The sequence below is a fragment of a genome, unplaced genomic scaffold (assembly GCF_019419815.1).
Source record: "Pyrus x bretschneideri cultivar Hongxiangsu unplaced genomic scaffold, Pyrus_bretschneideri_v1 Contig32, whole genome shotgun sequence".
In the NCBI taxonomy this organism is placed as follows: Eukaryota; Viridiplantae; Streptophyta; class Magnoliopsida; order Rosales; family Rosaceae; genus Pyrus; species Pyrus x bretschneideri.
Genome location: NW_025999635.1, coordinates 2562502 through 2580852, shown reverse-complemented (window position 1 = coordinate 2580852; position 18351 = coordinate 2562502). Strand labels below are relative to the sequence as shown.

Below are 18351 nucleotides of genomic sequence, written 5' to 3'. Positions count from 1 at the left end.
TAATCCTCAACAAAGAGTAACGCGTAGACTAAATTTGCAGAGAATATTACGTGTCATCAAAATGTTTAATTTAGTGTTCATTCATTACTTATTCATATCCTTAACCACTCGAAAAAAATTTTATTTTTTTAATCTTATATTGACGAGGTTAGTAAATAATAAAAAATACCTCACGATTTATACAAAAACACTTTAAAAGTTCAGATGGAAAACAAAACTCATAATCTATTTACTTGTAAGCCCAAAGTTTTTTGATTTCCTTCTCTCGATACAAAATAAGTTAGTTATTCCGTATTTCCAAATTATTGAGTTTGATGTGTTATTCCATATCTCTGCTCTCACAGAAGCTATTTTTGCTGGTGTTTGATTTGAGGAAGACGATTAGGGCAGAATTCAGGTACCTGAGTTCAAACGAGGATGATTCTACTCGACCGGGACATAGAAAATACCGGCTAAACACCGGCACATATGATCAGCAAGGTCAAAATCTCAGCCAAACCATGTTTAATTAACTGCCAATTTATACTGGCAAGAAATGTTATATATAATCGAGAGTCATATTTACATCTGCACGTAAACTCCTTCGGTACACGAGACTAAACGCTTTCCACATACGATCATTGGACAACCTTACAGCGTTAATCCTCTAGGCAGGAATTTGGATGAATAGCAGGACAGGAAACCACTGATACATGACGGCCGCCCTATCAAAATTATGTGCCAACTGCTTCCCTTTCCCGTTACTGACTTCAAATATGGATCAGGTAGCCTGCAAGGCATGGCTACATTGTTGAATTCTCAATCGCTTTGAGCCTATACGATGACAGTCGCAGGGAAATTATAGGGTATATGCTGCATGATGGTTAATTTACCGTCGTTTTTTCGTGCACCTAAACTGGGACCAATGGTTGCTAAGTTTGGATCATCTCTGTGCTTGCCCCAGGCTGCAGCTTTGAACTGCACGCCTGTGCATCTGAGAATTACAGGACGGGGGTTTGAATGAACAAACAATAATCAAGGCGAAGGTTATTGGACTGGACTGAATTATGGTTATCGTGGTTTGAGATAATAAGAGGTCATCATTTTGGCGAGAACAATGTCCAGCATGCAGTTCAAGCGCGTGCCATCTCAATCAGGACCTAGCTTTATCCAACGCATTCATACATTGAGACTTCACAATGTAACAAGATTAGGATAGATGGTCGTGTCATTGATCTTAGCTCTTAGTGAGGCTGTATAATAATGTGTACTGGATCAATTTTATTAACGAGAATTATCACCCGATTTTACTTAAAACTTACATCGTGAGTCATTTAGTGAATCAATACAACGCTAGCTATTTTATTAGAATCACTTTCATAGAGTTTGGGGTGGACAATTTAGTGTTTTTACTGACCGACCCAACCAAAATGGGTTGAGTTAGTTGGGTTGTAAACTCTAAAAATTAATTTTGAGTAAAAATTGGATTACCCATTTAATAAGTGGGTTGGGTTGGGTTTAAGTATTATTAATGATAGAATCCGACCTACCCAAATATCAACAATTTTAAAACATACAATAGATAGACATATACATAAAATTTAATGGTTATTAAACACACTTGTTTATTTATACTTTAGTTAAATAATGAAATTCAAATATTAACAAATAGAGACTCAACAACACCAAATTAACATTAATTAAGTCCAATATGACATGCATTTTGGATTATTTGTCATTCACGGTCACTTTAAAAACAAGAAAGAAAGTAAATAATCTCAACGCGGGAAACCTACTTTAGAATGGTTTGAGTTGATTGGTTTGTCCATTTTTTTTTTTTATGGAAATGGGTTTCAATAATGTCAATCCGAGCCAACCGAGCCTATTGGTTGGCCAACGGATTAAAATCAACCCGACCGACACACCTAATGCCCACCCCTACATAAAATAGTCTTTCGCGACTTCATCATTTTTTTTTTTTTTTTCATCTCAATTAATGTTAACTTCTGCAAAAATTCTCTCAATTTAAAAAATTATTAATCAGCAAGTGATCATTTGCCACAGTGATGAAAATATGTTGAGCACTTGCATGACGACGTGGGTTTAACCCCCTTGGTGACTAATCTAACATCTAATCCAACAAAATCTATCGTTTGAAACAAAAAAATATATCATTAATCATTTTTATTTATCAACACTTTATTGCTGAATTGTGAACATTGTATCGAATTTATTTTATCCCAATTGGAAAACAAAATACTTTTCGATTTGAGAATTCTTGTATATATAATATGAAAGAGGGCACCCAAATAAGTGATTGGTGTACTAATGCTCGAGTGCCAAATAATTTTGCAATATAAGCAATATTGATCGAGGACCTTGTTAAAACTTACTTGAGTTACAAATTTGCGGATTTTTTTTTTTTTGAAAGTACGATATTTATTGATGATTAGAAAAACATACAATTTGGGAATAGGGTGTATAGTGGGTCTCGATAAAAATCTTGTCTGGGATTTCAACTCAGTTGAAGAAAAAAGAGGGTGCCGCACTAGCAACTTAGAAGTCAACTATTCCCAATAAGTACAATAAAAAAAATTTATCACAAAGTTAACTTTCATTATGATAAAAACTAGTACAAAGCCCAAAAAGGACTGGAAAAACAACTACATGGAAAGTTAAAGGCACAAACAAAATGAGAACAGCAACCAAGATACAATGGGAGGCTCATACAAGCTTACGCCCAAAGGCATCCTAAAATAGACAATAAAAAACCCTAATCTCTAGCATCAAAGACAACATCGCCGCCACTGTCACATCCTCGGAGGAAGCCAAACTCTGAACCGAGAAAGTAGATAACATATCCAAATCCCCTTCACGAACCCCTACAAATATATACAAACAAAGTATCATACAGGTGGAGAGTGAGGCTAATGGGTATGTAAAATACCCAACACTTGGCCTCGAAGGGGATCCGACATGGACATACGGTGGGGGGGAAGGGAAGTGAAAGAGGGTAGTAGATTTGGTATCCTAAGCGGAGCCCACCTATTCGAGTACATGGTGGGATGGGGATGTAGTATCACAGCTAAAGAAGAGGGAAGACAAAAAGTTAAAAGACAGAAAGCAATAAAAGTAGGCAAAAGATGTTGGATAAGGGGCATGAAGCCCACATCTGAGACAAGCTTAGGGGATAGTTGAGACCCAGCTTAGGGAAAACTGAGATAAACTAAGGGAGAACCGGGAATAAAATGAAATAAGGAGATTGGAAATAGGAGATGAAGAGATGGATGTAAGGAGGGGGATGAAGCAAAGGAAGTGAAAGGGGAGGAAAAAGAAGAAAAAAGGCAAATAAGGGAAGGAGATGGAAGAAGGAGACTGGAAAGAGGAGGAAGTAGCAGGTTGCCGGCTACCCTGAGCAAGAGCAAAGGGTGGCGGCTGAAAGTTGAAGTCGGAGAATAGGCTATGGGTTTGGGTTTCTAGAGAGAGAGAGAGAGAGAGAGAGAGAGAGAGAGAGAGAGAACACGTATAGAGGAAGACAATTACAATCAATTTAAATCAAACTATTCGGCTTTGTCTTCCTGCAAGGTATCCGTGGTAATGCCTGGTGGTTCCTTCAACCGAGCTTATTTGCGGATTTAACTCTGCACAAACATAGGCTTATTTGTAAGTTTTTAAAATGACTGAAAATTTTTTTGATGAAAATATTTTCAAACCAATTTTTAATAAAAATTCAAGTGAATCCTGAAAAACATTTGAAGTGCTTACTGCAAAAAAACACATATCACATATCTGATGTTTTTTTTTTTTTCGTTCAAAAAACACTTAAAATACTTTTAGAAGCTAAAATTAATTTCACTAAAAGTATTTACAGTTATTTTAAAAACACTTTCAAATGTTCAAAAAACAACTATTGACATAGGCAAAATAGGTCAAGGCTAGGTTGAGTGCACGTAAGTGGATAATATTAATATCCTAGCAATAACATTAATATCCTAGCAAATAGATAGAGCATAGAAAATCCGATGTCTTTGACAATTGACACCCAAAAAGTGGTGCAAGTGGAGCATCAATGCCTCATTCTGTTTTATTTTATTTGTTGGTAACCACTTTGTCTTGTGCTGGTCAAGGCATTTTTTTTTCCGACAAATTTGTTGCTTTGTTTATCTTTGTTTTGGTTGGGAACTAAATTAGTGGTTAAATCATACACCCAATGACCAAATCACAATTATTTACTACCGTATTTGGAAACGAATTTTTAAAATTTAGAATGTTTACCGTAGCTAATGATGTGGTGCAACCACAGCCTTAGATTATATGCATTTAATTATCCTCTAAATACTTCAAACTGAAACAGATTAGCCTTTTAATTTTAATTATTTACTGGCCATTTATCTACCAATTAGCATGAACCTTGCTTGGCTCATTGTCAATGAGTATATTGGAAGGAGTTGAAGAGCTCATTTGGGACTACCTCTATAAACAACAATTATGTTCAAATTTGCTTTCAAGAAGTGTTGTTATTAAAAATCCAAGTGATTCCAAATGATCCAGGTGCTTAAAAAAAAGTACTTTCACGACGCAAAAATTTCTTTAGTTGTTTCACTAAATGCAATCAGAAGTGCTTTTGGTTACTAAAAAACACTGTCATATCATAAACAATTTTAGATAGTTCGAGTAGCCTTTGTTTAAGTAAAGTAGTTGTTATCTTCATTTGATCAGAGGAAGTCTTAGGTTTCTACCGTAATTTAAGTGAATGTGATACTTATTTATAAGAATTAGGCCATCTGAGTTTGATACCTATAACACTACTACGCAAGTGTGAGTTCAATATATGTGCGATTTATACCTTATGACCCACTACTTTGTAAGTATCACCTACAAAATTTTCAATCCGTTGTAAAAGTGTGATTCCTACACAAGCTCAGTATATTAGCATAACACTCACTTTTTTAGTCATTCTATAAAAATCGTTTGACTCATATGTATGCATAGATGATATATATTTGCGATGAGTTCGAGTCCCCTGGTAAAAAGTAAAGTAAATAGGAAGAAATTTTTCATTGTGACCGGAACACAAAGTGTACACCATGTGTTTTCATATAAGTGGGGGAATTTTTATTTTTTAACTTTTTAACTTTTTAACACACATATCTTATAATTTGTACAATGACACGTGATCTATTCCTCTGTGGACCGGTTACATTGAAAAATTTATCGCAAATAGGGGTCAATGTGTAAATTTGTAGGCAACAAAGGGCCAGAAAAGCCGCGTAAAATCGAGTAGTTGAAGCTGAACGATACAAAGTGTGTCCAGCGCGGATATTTTTATTCCTATTTATTATTTTACAACGCCTTTAAAATCTCTCATTGGATTTGGAGGGGTCTCTCTCTCTCTCTCTCTCTCTCTCTCTCTATAATTTCATCATCGTCGTCTTCTCCACTACGCTGCATCCGCTCCCTGCAAAAAGCGCTCGCCATTCGCCATCCGCTTGCCATCACACTCCTTCTGTACGGAAAAGGACCCATTTGCCCTCCTCACCCATTTCGTTTTCAAAATCTTTTCTGTTTTATTCTACCCTTTTTAATTTTCGAGATTTTTGAGCTTCACTCAGTCAGCCTTAAAGCTTCAAAGGGTACGCTTTTCTGACTCTGGAGAATTTTTATTGACTTCATTTCGTAATCTATGCTGCCAGATCTCCATTAATTTGTTCTTGCATTTGGGTGCTTTGAAGGTTGGATCAGAGAAAAAATCTTAAGAAAAAATGGGTAATATTTTTTTAAAATTTAGCTGTTTATGTTCTAAAAGTTTTAGATCGGTTTCTGGGAAAGCTGGAAAAGAGATTTGGGATTTTGGGTTTTCTGTCGATTTGTTGATAAAGTTGCCCAATTCTGTAACTTTACTGTTTTCCCTTATCTGGGTCAATGAATCTCCGTACTTTTACACATAATTTAAAGTCCTTTGCTTTCTTCTACTTTCTCGGGAAACAAACAGAGCTCGTTTGATCCTGAATTTTGTTTTGTTAAATTGTTCATTGCAGGTGGAAGGTTGAGAGGGGGTGATCTTGGTAAAAAGAGAAGAATCAGATCTAGAAGGAGATAGAATTATGTCTTTCATTGGCACCCAGCAGAAATGCAAGGCTTGTGAAAAGACAGTTTACCCAGTGGAGGAGCTATCTGCTGATGGGATTTCCTACCACAAGTCTTGCTTCAAATGCACTCACTGCAAAGGGACTTTGAAGGTACTCAACCAACCATCAATTCGGCCTCGTTTCATGCTTTCTTGGCGATTTTCGATCCATTTTGTGTGGAAGTGGAACTTAGATGCATCATTTTCATTTGATTCAAAGCAAATTATAAAGATTATCGTTTTATCGATACTTCTGACCAAATTATTTAGTATCATGGAAATGGGTGTAATGACATAAATATTGGTTAATAATCGAAAATCTTGCGTAGGAACACACATTTTACTTGCAACCTTATTCGAATATCAAATTTTGAAGATTGTTAATGGTTAATACAATACAATGGGAAAAGAAATATTTACATTTGTGTCCCAAACCCTTGCATATGAACGAACATTTGAATTTATTGACATATGAACGTATATGTTTGAAAGAGGACTCGAATAGTGAGATTTGTTTGTGCCATTGATCCGAATTCTGTTCAATTTAAGATATGTAATATATGGAGTTGTTTATGGAAGTTTCTTCTTGTTTCTAATGTTTTGTAATATTTTGTCTTTAAAGCTGAGCAATTATTCCTCAATGGAAGGTGTTCTGTACTGTAAGCCTCACTTTGAGCAACTTTTCAAGGAGACTGGCAATTTCAACAAGAACTTTCAGTCACGTATGTCTTTCTCTTTTTCCTGATGAAACCTTCTTTGATGTCTCTGCATGGTTTGTTGTTTACTGTTTTAATCTTCTATAAATTTAATTTGCAACAGCTGCAAAGTCAGCTGAGAAGTTAACTCCAGAGCTGGTAAACTTCTCTACATCGCTGTTATAAACTCCATTTTTTAGTAACAGAATATTCTTATACTATCAGTTAGCGGCAACACTGATTCTCAAATGTTTGTGTTTGGTTCAGACTAGGTCACCTAGCAAAGCTGCTAGCATGTTTTCTGGAACACAAGACAAATGTGCTACTTGTGGTAAAACCGCTTATCCACTGGAGAAGGTAGGATCCCAAGATATGTCTTTTGTTGATAATTTTTCTTTCGACTATTCTATTTTTGCTTTCCCGTTTTTGTCCCAATCAAAAATGAATTGGTTGGAACTGGCACTTCGTTGCTTTGATATAAGTTGAGCACATGTTCTATGTAATATTCCTAATTATAATCAAAGGTGTTTGAGGGTCCACGAATTTCACATGACCTCCATAGTAACAAATGAGTTCCTCTTCAATAATTATTGGAAGAAAATGAACTTTTTTCTCATATAACTCACAAAAATATGAAAAAAACCCCATGAAACTAATTTGAGTGTATTGAACCAAAATTTTGCAGGTGACTGTGGAGAGCCAGGCCTATCACAAGTCGTGTTTCAAGTGTTCTCACGGTGGCTGTCCTATTACTCCCTCAAACTACGCGGCTTTGGAGGGCATTCTATACTGCAAGCACCATTTCTCCCAGCTTTTCAAGGAGAAGGGGAGCTACAACCATCTTATTAAGTCTGCATCAATCAAGCGCACAGCAGCAGCGGCGGCGGCAGCAACAGCAGCAGTAGCCTCGATTCCAGAAGCATAAATTCTGTGTTTAAATGTTCGATTACGTGGCTTTCGTTTGTGTGTTGTATTCCTCTTCAACCTCATGCTTTTCCATGGCGGAGTGAGCAAACTTGGTACTTCTCTATTTTATTTGGCTCATCAATCTTGGGCACATTGTTGTGTTTTGCTTCCTGTATGTGATTCTTGGTCCGGCGGTTGTAAAAAGACCTTCAGGGCTTTGTTTCCAGTAAGTTCATGTTGTCACTATTTTTCTCGGCATTTGGCAAATATATGAAAGAGTATCATCTTCGTTTCATTTTCCTGCTTCCCTCACACCCGAAATTTTTTCAGTGTGACGGTCATGTGGTGTTACAATTCCACCATATCTAATGTATAAGTAGATTGCACATTCTTATTATAACATGGGGAATGATAATACCATATGATGGCTGATGGCTGTGCGTACGTTAAGAGTCAAGAATTTTTCTGCGTGCTCTTACCATCGGCGCTCACCCCGTTCCTTCATCTGCTGAAAAATATTGTAATGGGCTTTTCTTGTCCCGTTCCTTAACTTGTCTTACGTTCTTCACGTAGCATTCAGACGGAGGGCTCGTCTGAGATGCAAAGTACCAAATTGTGAAATTCTGAATGGTTTTGTTTTTCATTGATTCAATAGAAGAAATGTTAATAACAGACTCAATCTGTGGAGACCAATTCTACAACCCTTCTGCTGAAAGAAAAAAAAAATGATGAAATGATGCTGATTTTCCTCCGTAATACTAGTCACTTATTAAGTTTCCTACTTTTCTCGACTTATCCTGCATTGTTTGCTGATACAAATGGAAGCCATGCACGTACTCAGGCTTCCAGGGGTAAAATAAAATTTGTAGAGGCAAGATCCCGGCACCAACTGCTCGCATGTACCCCCCAACCATGCCTCCAGGACGGCCACTGCTGTTCTCGCAGTACAAAATACAAAACGCAGGGCATTTCACTTGATGCTTTCCCGGAACTATGATTTACTTCGTTTCTTGGCTTCGCTGTATAGGATCACTCCAAAGACTGTAAGAGTGTAACCCATCATTCCAGTCACGGAAACTGGATTTCTAAAAATTAATATCGAGACCACCACAGCTACAGCTCCTTTAGCATTCCCTAGAACCTGGATAACCAAACGTTCCGTTAGTTACTTGCAACAGCTCCTTTCACATTAAAGGAAACAACGAAGCAATTTAGAAAAATACGGTAAACACCAGATTTTATCATGATCATTTCGTTTTTTCATCACGTCAAAAAAAAACACTAGCCAACATAGCCACGCGAACATATGAATGGACATCCTCTTGTCCTACTAGTGACTTCAATCTAACGCACCTGGTCCTAGATTATAAATTCTGCCATGGTATAATGTTCACAGCCCCATATAACTGGCTATTTTCCAGCAGGTGACATCCTTCAACACGCACCAATAAACCATTATTTCTAACCCCATAAACAGAACTAGTCCCTATAAGATTAGGATGACTCATCCTATAAGCAACAAAATCCTATTAGTTTCACCAACTTAAACCATGAAGACAGAACTCCCTGCAACTTCAGTACTGCCCAAACTGTAACTGTTATTCATGAAATCTTCTAAATGCTAGAACATAACAAGCGTTAACAGCATTTAAAATACATTTTGATTAACAATTAAAAAGATGCTACATCAAGAAGGGAGACAAACCTGAAGAGTTAGAGCACTGGTGTGCTTTGTGACCAAAAAGTTGGTCAGATTTACAAAATATGCCAACGTCGAATTGAATAGTAGGTACCATATGATCTTGACATCATCTCTTGCAAGAGCTAGTGTTATACCAACAACATTTTCTTCCATGATAAGCGTTGCGGGAAGTAAAAAAACAACGGCTATCGGAGCCATATACAGAAGGAGGTTCATAGAATTCAGCTTCTCCCTGGAATATAAAGGCAAGTCATTCAGTACCCATTCAACCATATAGAGAATGATAGAGCAAACACATAAGGATTCCTTACCCTTCAGAAGAAAGCAAAATCCCTTGTAGCACTGATTTAAGCGCCCTGGCGGCGGTTGCTGCTATGCATATTAAGAAACCAAATAAATGGAAACTTGGTTCACCCTGCGGCCATGTAAAAAGAACAAACTATGAGATGCATGCATATTAAGAAACCAAATAAATGGAAACTTGGTTCACCCTCGGCCATGTAAAAAGAACAAACTATGAGATGCATGCATATTAAGAAACCAAATAAATGGAAACTTGGTTCACCCTGCGGCCATGTAAAAAGAACAAACTAGGAGATGCATTGCTCCGGTCAAATTGAAGGCTCCACATACGTTTGCACAATCTCACAACTTTACACAGAAATATATCAGATCTCAGGTAGATACTTAAAACCTCAGGTCCAAAAATTCATCTTTCCTTTTGGTTTTGATAGATCTTCTCACAATAGTTTTTCTCTAAACTATGGACAGTTAAAACCAATTGGAGTTATAAACAACCGAATTGGCGAAAAATGCCACCAATCCATCCCAACCCATATCCCACAATTCAGACTAGTCTAAGCAAAGTTGCTCAATTCCCATCCAAAGCAGCTCATACCAAAGCAAACCCATTTCCAGAATTCACAGCAATTCTCAATAAAACACATGAATTTGCATTAAACAAAGCAAAAATTAACAGAAAAGGAAGAGGGCTCATACCCCACTTGCAATGACGACTCCTGTAACAACAGGAACGAGGGTGAGATACGTGAGCCAAGCCTCCTTTTTGAGAGTCATTAAGTAGGCGAAAACCGCAGTGAAGAACGGCGTGGTGGCGCCAATTGCCTGGTTAAACGACACGGGCAAATACCGCAGCGAAATGTTCCCAAACACGACGGAGACACAAAACACCAGGCTGAGCGCCATGATCTTCAAGAATTGGACCCGGGATCGAATGGTCTGCATCGGAACCATCTTCATCCAAGCAATTGCGACGTAGCTGAGCAGAGAGCAAGCCGTCATGTGGCACATGGTGAGGAAGATCGGGTACTTGAAGCCATAGTTGCTGAGCAAGTACTTGTTCAGCAGCAAAACCCCAATGTTGGATGAGTACCAGGCGGTGACGAGCCCGATCGTGAACAAGCGGCTCTTCCCCTTCATCTTCCGAGGCGGGTCTCGATCGGACGGCTGAGATTTGGGGAAAAACCCAGAATGCGTTAAATTCAGGTGGGGGTGGGATCTGCTAGGGCTGGGGCATTGGCGAAAACCCAGGTGCAGAATGAAGAATTGGGTTATGTAGAAACATGAGTCGGCCTCCCATGGATCTGAGAATCTAGGTCCATCGAAAAGACTGCGAATTTATTGAGGAAATTGAAAACGAAAAACAGCAGGAAATATTGGGGATTCTGAGATGCCGACGGAGAAAGGGAGAGGGAAGGAGGTGGGGGAGTTGGGTCTGCGTTGGAATTTAGAGAGAGGCTGCGTCGTTGGGTCAGAGTTTTGAGGACGACCGACGAGGAATGTGCTTCTTCTGCAAATAGGGGAGGGGATTACAGGGAGAGAGAGAGAGAGAGAGAGAGAGAGAGAAGGGAGAGAGTTTTAAAGCAGAGAGAGAGGTAAACGCGTACGCGAGAATTCACTTCGTTTATTCTTTTCTCCTTTATTTGTCAGTAGTTTAATTAGTTTTTTTTTTTTGTTTTTAAATTTTAATTAGTTTTTTTTGTTTTTAATTTTTAATTAGTTTTTTTTGTTTTTAATTTTTCTATTTTTCTTTTGCTGTGAACTGAAAGGAAAGTGGACTTTGACTATATTCAGTTTTTAAAATTAATTGTATGAACTTAATTTTAATGGTAACTTATTAATGAATTGAATAATAAAACAATACCTTTCTTCATTTTCTCCCAAAGTATTTTGACTTTTAAAAAAAAAATGACAAATCTATAAAATACTTTTTCAAAGAGTTGTGAACTCACTTGTATCAATATTCAGAATCTAACTAATTATAATTATGTATCATCATCGCATTTATGTGATTCAGACATGATATTTTTACTAATTATCTTAGACGAATATCTTTATTTTTTTAAGAGAAAGTCAGTAATCTTCTTTTTTGTCCAGTCGAATAAAGAAATTAGAAAGCAAATAAAGAAATTTCATATTTAATATTTATTAAAGTATTATTTTTTATTATTGTTTTAAAGAGAAGGAAAAGATGTGTATGGGAACTACGTATACGACTTGGAAGTGTGCCGTAATAGCCGGTCCGTATAAATGGGGAAATTCTCAACGGCCGACGCACTTATTTTATTTTATTTTCTTTTGATTGGTTGAATACAAAATTAAAAGATTATGTTAGGCCACATCGCAACATCAAAATTCCAGTCCAATTTTTTTTTAAATACTTGTTCGAATCTGGCCAGCATTTTTATTCTTTTCGAGCTGTTAGAGAATTGGATCATCATTCATGCAAACGACTAAGTAGCAGAAGATTATTATTTTAATTAGTGGTTGGGTACCCTTCAAATCTACTTGACTTGATCATTAATCAGATGCTTCTTCTTGTTTCTATTTCTCTTTGGCATTTTAGTCAAAATTATAATCGAGATTGATACAACTCTCCACTTTGATCTTTAACATTTGAAATCTATAAAAGTGGTCTCTAAACTTGTCCACTATCAATTATTTTGAATCTTCCGTTAAAAATCTTTGTTAAATAAGAACTAAAATGACAAAATACTATTAATTTCGTAAACAATGGACCAAAATAATTTCACAAAAATTATGAGTAGTTTTGTCAATTTGATCTTATTTAACGAAGATTTTTTATAAAATAATTAAAATAATTGACAATGAATAAATTCAAAGACAAAATATTTGATGAAAATTACTTGCTTGCTTTAATGATTACATTTATCACTTGTATTAATGATGTGTGTACCTTCCTTCCTTTTTTACTTTGAAATTGCTTTGGTGGAATGCATGTACCAAAAATGGGAGCTATAAATTTTTGGTGGGGCACTGTATTGTTGTGTATTTGCACACAGTGTAAATGGTTCTTGTTGTTTCTTCGGTTTATCGATCACATATCTCACATATGTTGAACCGAAATTCACCCACATAAAAAAGACGTAGTCTTTAATGTAGTCAGTAAAGGTAGTATATACAAGCAGCATGAAGATAGCGGCAGAGAGAGTCAGTGGCAACCTCGTAAATAAAGTGAAATTCGATTCTAAAGACTATTCATTTGTACAGTGCAATTGAAAAGCTTTCTTTAGACTAATGTAATGCGTAACAATACTCATAAATCTTTAATAATAAAGAAAAATAATGAAAAGGATTTGAAAACTTTGAGTTTTAACGATAAATACAAAATAAAAGGTAAATTGAATAGTACCAGGATTGACTTTTTAGTGTAAAAATATGTTTTTTTTGTTAAAGTGAACAGTATCAGAAACTTTTTGTTAAAATTATTATAATAATAATGTGAGAATATTGTATTTAAAACCACGTTACATGACATGTAATGTTTCGCTTATCAGTTGATCATAATAGTTAATGTAATAAGCAAATTTCATCTCCGCCAAATAAGCAGTTTAAAAGCGCCTCTAAAGGTAATTAATGTAGCATTAGTTAACCTTTAGCTTTAAGTAAATTGAGAAGAGAGTCCTAACCTTATCATCTGCCCATGAAAAAGAGACCGGTTGGCCTTCAGCTACCTCTTCAAAACGTTCACTACTAGCGGCTGCTTCTGCTGCAGCTGCATTTGTTTTCGACTCAACGATCCGAAGGCTTCTGCCTCCGAAACTTGTGATCGATAGCGAAGAACTGCTCGTACTCGCATATCGTCTTGAAGAACAGAGGAGCACTGATTTACTCCACGGCTTTGCACCACCTGCAAAAATTCCCAGAAATGTCAAAAGCCTTCCCCAAATTCACAAATTTATGCCACTCTGTTTGGAATCCGAGAAAGTGCTGGGAAAATACAAAAGATAATCCAAAACCACGATCTGGGTTCTGATCAGATTACCAAATCACACAACACGTCTTAAGTTCTCAGTGACTCTTGCTCTACTTTTCTTCCCTTTTTCTCTCAACATTTTCTCAGCAACCAAACAGCAGAATCCAGAATCCATTTGTTCAAGCCCCAAGAACTTTAAAAACAAATCTGGGCAGCTAATTAAGAAGGGGGGGGGGATTAATTAAGAGATCGAAACATACAATTACAGCTGACGGGAACAAGAGGAGCTGAAGCAGTCAAAGCAGTCTGTGCCATCGAAGAAGTTCAAAAAAATACACCAAACTCCGATGAGTGCTGTTTGTTTGGGTGTAAAAAAATTTAGAAAAAACAGATTAATCAAGTCGTTTTAATCTGTTGATTTGAGCAAGTTATTGTGCATCCAAACATGGCTGGCTACCTGCAACTGCGAAGCTGCAACCAGAGTTGTTGGGGTTGAAGCTAAAACGAAAGCTAAACATGGCTTTGACAAGCAAAGTTCAGATAGCCGAGAAAGGAGTATATTCTGCTTCCGATTTACCATTGGTCTGGATGGAAAAGGGAATATCCGTAATAATATCATACAGTCCAATCCGGACCTTCCGTGTAGGAATTAGTCCAGGTTCACTCATTTGTCTGGATTTTGAGGGAAAAAGATGGTCAATGACACCCTCATCTTGTAAACTAAAACATCACATAGGTCGACATCATCCTTGCCGTGGAGCTCAAAATATCTTTAGATGGAAATTTTTTAGGCGAAACGATGGCTGTTATGTTTACGATTATCGATTTAGTGTAAAACTAAGTTATCGTGAGGCTTAACTCATTCTTTCATATTCTTAATGTACATAATATTGTTTGTTCAAAAAGAAAAATATGATCAACACACTTTGTCTACTAATAAGGAGTGAAAGTCATTTACAAATAATTTAATCACCATCACATCATTACACACGCAGAGGCGGATGCACGCTGGAACTTAAGTGGTCCCAGGACCATTTAAAGTTCAGAAAATATAAATGTGAAGGTCTAACGAGGATCCTCCGAAGGTTTTGTATGGGTCCCTTTGTAGCTTATACCTACTAATTGTTTGATGTAATATATGTTAGGCGTATCTTGATAGGTTGCGTGGACAACATTCAACAAATTCTCTCGATATCACTCATTTGACAAAATGCCTCAGTGAATAAACTGATTTTTTTTTTGTTTGCGCTCTTCACACTTATTCTATCTAAAAAACTTGAACTTTTAACACAGACCACTCAAGATTCGAATCCTAGATCTGCCACTAAATACACGCGTCAAATGCTAGCATATTCCAAGGTTTTATACTTGAGAAGAAGTTGGATAAAGAGTTGAGACGATGTGTTGGGAAAATATAATTTATGTAGAACTAGAATTCATCTGTATTTTTTCTTTTCTATCTTTTTAACTCTAGTCTTGACTCGTATTTTTTAAGGAAAACTAATGAAAAAAGTTTGAAAATTTTGAGTTTTAATGATAAGGACAAAATAAAAGGTAAATTGAATTGTACCAGGATTAACTTTTTAATTTAAAAATGTGGTTTTTCGTTAAAGTGAACAGTACCGTAGATTTTTCGTTAAAACTTCTTATTTTTTATCGTTTAAGTAAAAATTAGTTTGGTCAATTAAGCAAATTAATTAAGTATTAGCAGCCGATCTTAAGAAAAGCCCGAAAAGGTTAAGGAAGAGATTGCCATAAATTTAGGCCATGTGAAGGAATAAGGCGCCATGCAAGGACCAAGCAATATTTATATAATTCTAGTGATTTGGAAATATTATTATTATTTGCTGCACTTGCACGATCCAAGGTCCAGGTGTATGTGCTGCCAAACTTACGGATATTCTAAGGGATGGGGGGATGTGTTATGCGCATATTTTTTTTTATTTTTTTACCCATTTTTTTATTTGTTGCCATTAGATCGAAAAAATGAAAGAAAATATAAGAACAGAAACTAACAAAGAGCACATGAGAATTAAACGTGGATAGCACATCCCTATCCCTAATCGTAATCCCTCCCTGGTCCCTGCCGCTTCATTCGTTCACAACTACAACTTTAGGATTTTGGAATTCGGGGCTCATCCGCCGGATGTTCGATTGCCTCAAAATATAAAGGTAAATAAAATAAAAATTGTTTATCCTTGCATCTTAACTATCTGTGTCGAATCTCTCACTCGGTTAATGTCGCTTATACATAATAAAATGTAAGATATGTATATTTGAATCAATAAATATTGTCACTATTTGTTGAATAAGTTTTGACGTTAGTAGCCATGTTTGACAGAAGGAGAATTCTCTCCCCTCGTATTATCATCCACTTCTCTCCCTTCCTCTCACATATTGTTTTTTGTCTTAGACCATCTCCAAATGAGATGTCAAATTTTAAACCTAAAATTTAAATTTGAAGGCTTACATGATACTTTGACATCTTTTAAATTTTTGTTCTCCAACCGATATGTCAAATTTTAAACATAAAATAATAATTCATGTACTTTCTTTGCATTGGGAATAAAAATAAACAAAAGGATAATGTTTTAAACTAATAAAAAATTAATAAAAAGCATTTAATAATTAATTAAAAAAAATCTGAAGGTGCTGTCAAATTTGGCAGCCATGGAGAGATGTGAATCCATGTCATGCCATATCAGATTGGCTTCTCAGTTAGAAAATATTAATGCTGTCTTTTGTTACCGTTATTACTGATTTCAACAATTTGACATCCCTTGGAGATAATCATATTGTCACTATAAAAATTAATATAAAATATTAACATAACTAAACTGTAACCGTTTAAATAGAAAAGAATGAAATGAGAGAAAGATTAAAGTGGAAAAAAATCTTTCTCGTGTTTGACAAATCAATGTAAAAAATGATTAAACACGGGTAAAAGTTAAATTTAGATGAGGTTAGTTACTTTTGGATTGTGGGGGCCGCTTGACTGGAAATTGAGCTGCAGGGAGGCCCTTGCCATTTGGCGCCCTCATCCTAGTGCACGGATTTGGATCCTTGCCGGATCCCCTTCGTGGGTATCCTAGGATCAAGAAACACGGATTGTTGATTAAAAATTATGTGGTCATAATTTTTTTTATTTTTTATATTTTTTAAGTAAAACAAGGCTTCTTTACTTTTAAAAATATAAAAAAAAAATTAATTGAAGCTGTACAATTTTTTATCAACGGTTCGTATACGTTGATCCTTAAGATCCCTAGAGAGGGGATTCGGCTAGGATCCAAATCCCTAGTGCACATTCATTACTCCAAGAAAAATGGGATTAGTTTACCTAATTTATATGGACCTGGTTTAGTCAAACTCAGTTATTAATCCACATTATTTGTCTACCGACCTCGACCATAAGTTATGGCCAACGAATTCAATTTTTTCCTGATAACTTATAAAATCAACATCAACACATATTTGATTCATTAATTGTTGAGTTTAATTCAACAGTCTTCAGTCATTCAGTTTAAACTGTTGGATAAAATTCAACAATTATGTGTCCATACTAAATGCCTATAGGTATTGAAGTCTATTCGAATGTGTCGTCGTTAAGTGTCTATGAGTAACTTAATCGTAACTTATTAGCATGTTAAAATCGTGATTATGTGTCACTCAGTACTATGGTCTAGTAGTATTCCTCTTCACTTGTAAGTGAGAGGTCTTAGATTCGAATCTCGTGAATGGCGAATTTGATACCAAATTCGGTTACTTATTGTACGACTTAGCCGAACTCTTCCCTCCTCTTAGTGTAAAATATATCATTGTACTAAAAAAAAAAAAAATCATGACTAGGTATGAGAGAGAGTAGTTTGATGGGTTACTTAGGACATGGATCATGAGCTAAAAAGTGAATGTGAAAGCTTAAATCTTACAATTAGGATCATGTGGGTTGTGAATGTGAGAAGCGTAGTTCATGCATGTGCGTATCGTATGGTTTAAAACAACTTTTACATCACATGCCACTTAATTACAAACGAAACCAAAGCAAATCTACACTTTTGACGTTTCGCATCCACGAACCATGTTCACAACAATTGGTTTTTAACTTACAAAACCAAGGCCAATACGACCTCAATAGCAAGTTAAATCGCAACACCTTTTGTGCCTTTCCTTTCAGCATTTCTCGGGCATCGGAGGCGGGCTTTCCTTCGAAAGTTTTTTCATTCCCTTCGATAAATACACATATATAGAAACAATAAAGAGAAATACGCACAAATGGTTGATTAAATATCGATTGTCATCACAACAAATTATTTCCAGGCAATATGAAAGTGACCAGTGAGGCAAGATGAGAGAAGAATGCCGATATCTGACAACTCCCACCGGAATTGAAACAGAATGATTTCCACTCCGGATTTCTGTTTCCTGAGCTCACGTACCCAAGAGACCTCCAACATTCAAGAGAGAGATCAGGACTGTTCAAATTTTGAATCCTTTTTAAAGATCTGGAGTGTCAATCCGGATGAAACAAACAAGACAACTCAAAAAATAAACATCGAAATTTCAACTAGAGAGACCACGAACGAAGACTAGGTCGCAATCAGTCTAGATTAAGTATCATTTGTTCCCTCTAACTTGAATATATCAAATTACCAATTCATATTTTAAAACAGATCTAATTTGAGAAAAATAGCCAACAAGACTTGCTTCA

General features: G+C 36.1%; 2 protein-coding genes across 4 annotated transcripts; one reads left to right on the top strand and one right to left on the bottom strand.

The window, feature by feature from the left end:
- Positions 1–5336: 5336 nt before the first annotated feature.
- On the top strand, positions 5337–8002 carry LOC103936302 (LIM domain-containing protein WLIM2b). 2 transcript variants are annotated; one of them, XM_048590675.1, is made up of 7 exons: positions 5337–5612; positions 5712–5745; positions 6018–6218; positions 6729–6828; positions 6926–6960; positions 7069–7158; positions 7487–8002. In XM_048590675.1, the coding sequence occupies exons 3-7, from the start codon at positions 6084–6086 to the stop codon at positions 7724–7726; spliced, it is 600 nt and encodes a 199-aa protein (XP_048446632.1). In that variant the 5' UTR covers positions 5337–5612; positions 5712–5745; positions 6018–6083; the 3' UTR covers positions 7727–8002. The 2 variants fall into 2 exon arrangements, with proteins under 2 accessions (XP_048446632.1, XP_009344420.2); XM_009346145.3 differs by lacking the exon at positions 5712–5745 and having other exon boundaries at positions 5339–5612.
- A 318-nt stretch (positions 8003–8320) lies between these two features.
- LOC103936293 (probable sugar phosphate/phosphate translocator At3g11320) lies at positions 8321–14059 on the bottom strand. Of its 2 annotated transcripts, none has more exons than XM_009346134.3 (6): positions 13907–14059; positions 13360–13580; positions 10409–10876; positions 9721–9824; positions 9413–9641; positions 8321–8848 (listed from the first exon to the last, which is right to left on the bottom strand). In XM_009346134.3, exons 1-6 carry the CDS (start codon positions 13959–13961, stop codon positions 8699–8701), a joined length of 1227 nt encoding a protein of 408 aa, XP_009344409.2. In that variant the 5' UTR covers positions 13962–14059; the 3' UTR covers positions 8321–8698. The 2 variants fall into 2 exon arrangements, with proteins under 2 accessions (XP_009344409.2, XP_048446631.1); XM_048590674.1 differs by lacking the exon at positions 13907–14059 and adding an exon at positions 13716–13860.
- Between the last annotated feature and the right edge of the window lie 4292 nt (positions 14060–18351).

What these genes read in the sequence shown, in the direction of transcription:
- LOC103936302 (XM_048590675.1), top strand. Translation starts at nt 6,084, where the DNA reads ATGTCTTTCATTGGCACCCAGCAGAAATGCAAGGCTTGTGAAAAGACA. An exon ending in CAACAAGAACTTTCAGTCAC is followed by an intron (nt 6,829 to 6,925) that starts GTATGTCTTTCT and finishes AATTTGCAACAG; the next exon opens with CTGCAAAGTCAGCTGAGAAG. An exon ending in AGAAGTTAACTCCAGAGCTG is followed by an intron (nt 6,961 to 7,068) that starts GTAAACTTCTCT and finishes TGTTTGGTTCAG; the next exon opens with ACTAGGTCACCTAGCAAAGC.
- LOC103936293 (XM_009346134.3), bottom strand. Translation starts at nt 13,961, where the DNA reads ATGGCACAGACTGCTTTGACTGCTTCAGCTCCTCTTGTTCCCGTCAGC. An exon ending in ATTTTGCTTTCTTCTGAAGG is followed by an intron (nt 9,642 to 9,720) that starts GTAAGGAATCCT and finishes TTTATATTCCAG; the next exon opens with GGAGAAGCTGAATTCTATGA. An exon ending in CCAGTGCTCTAACTCTTCAG is followed by an intron (nt 8,849 to 9,412) that starts GTTTGTCTCCCT and finishes TTGGTTATCCAG; the next exon opens with GTTCTAGGGAATGCTAAAGG.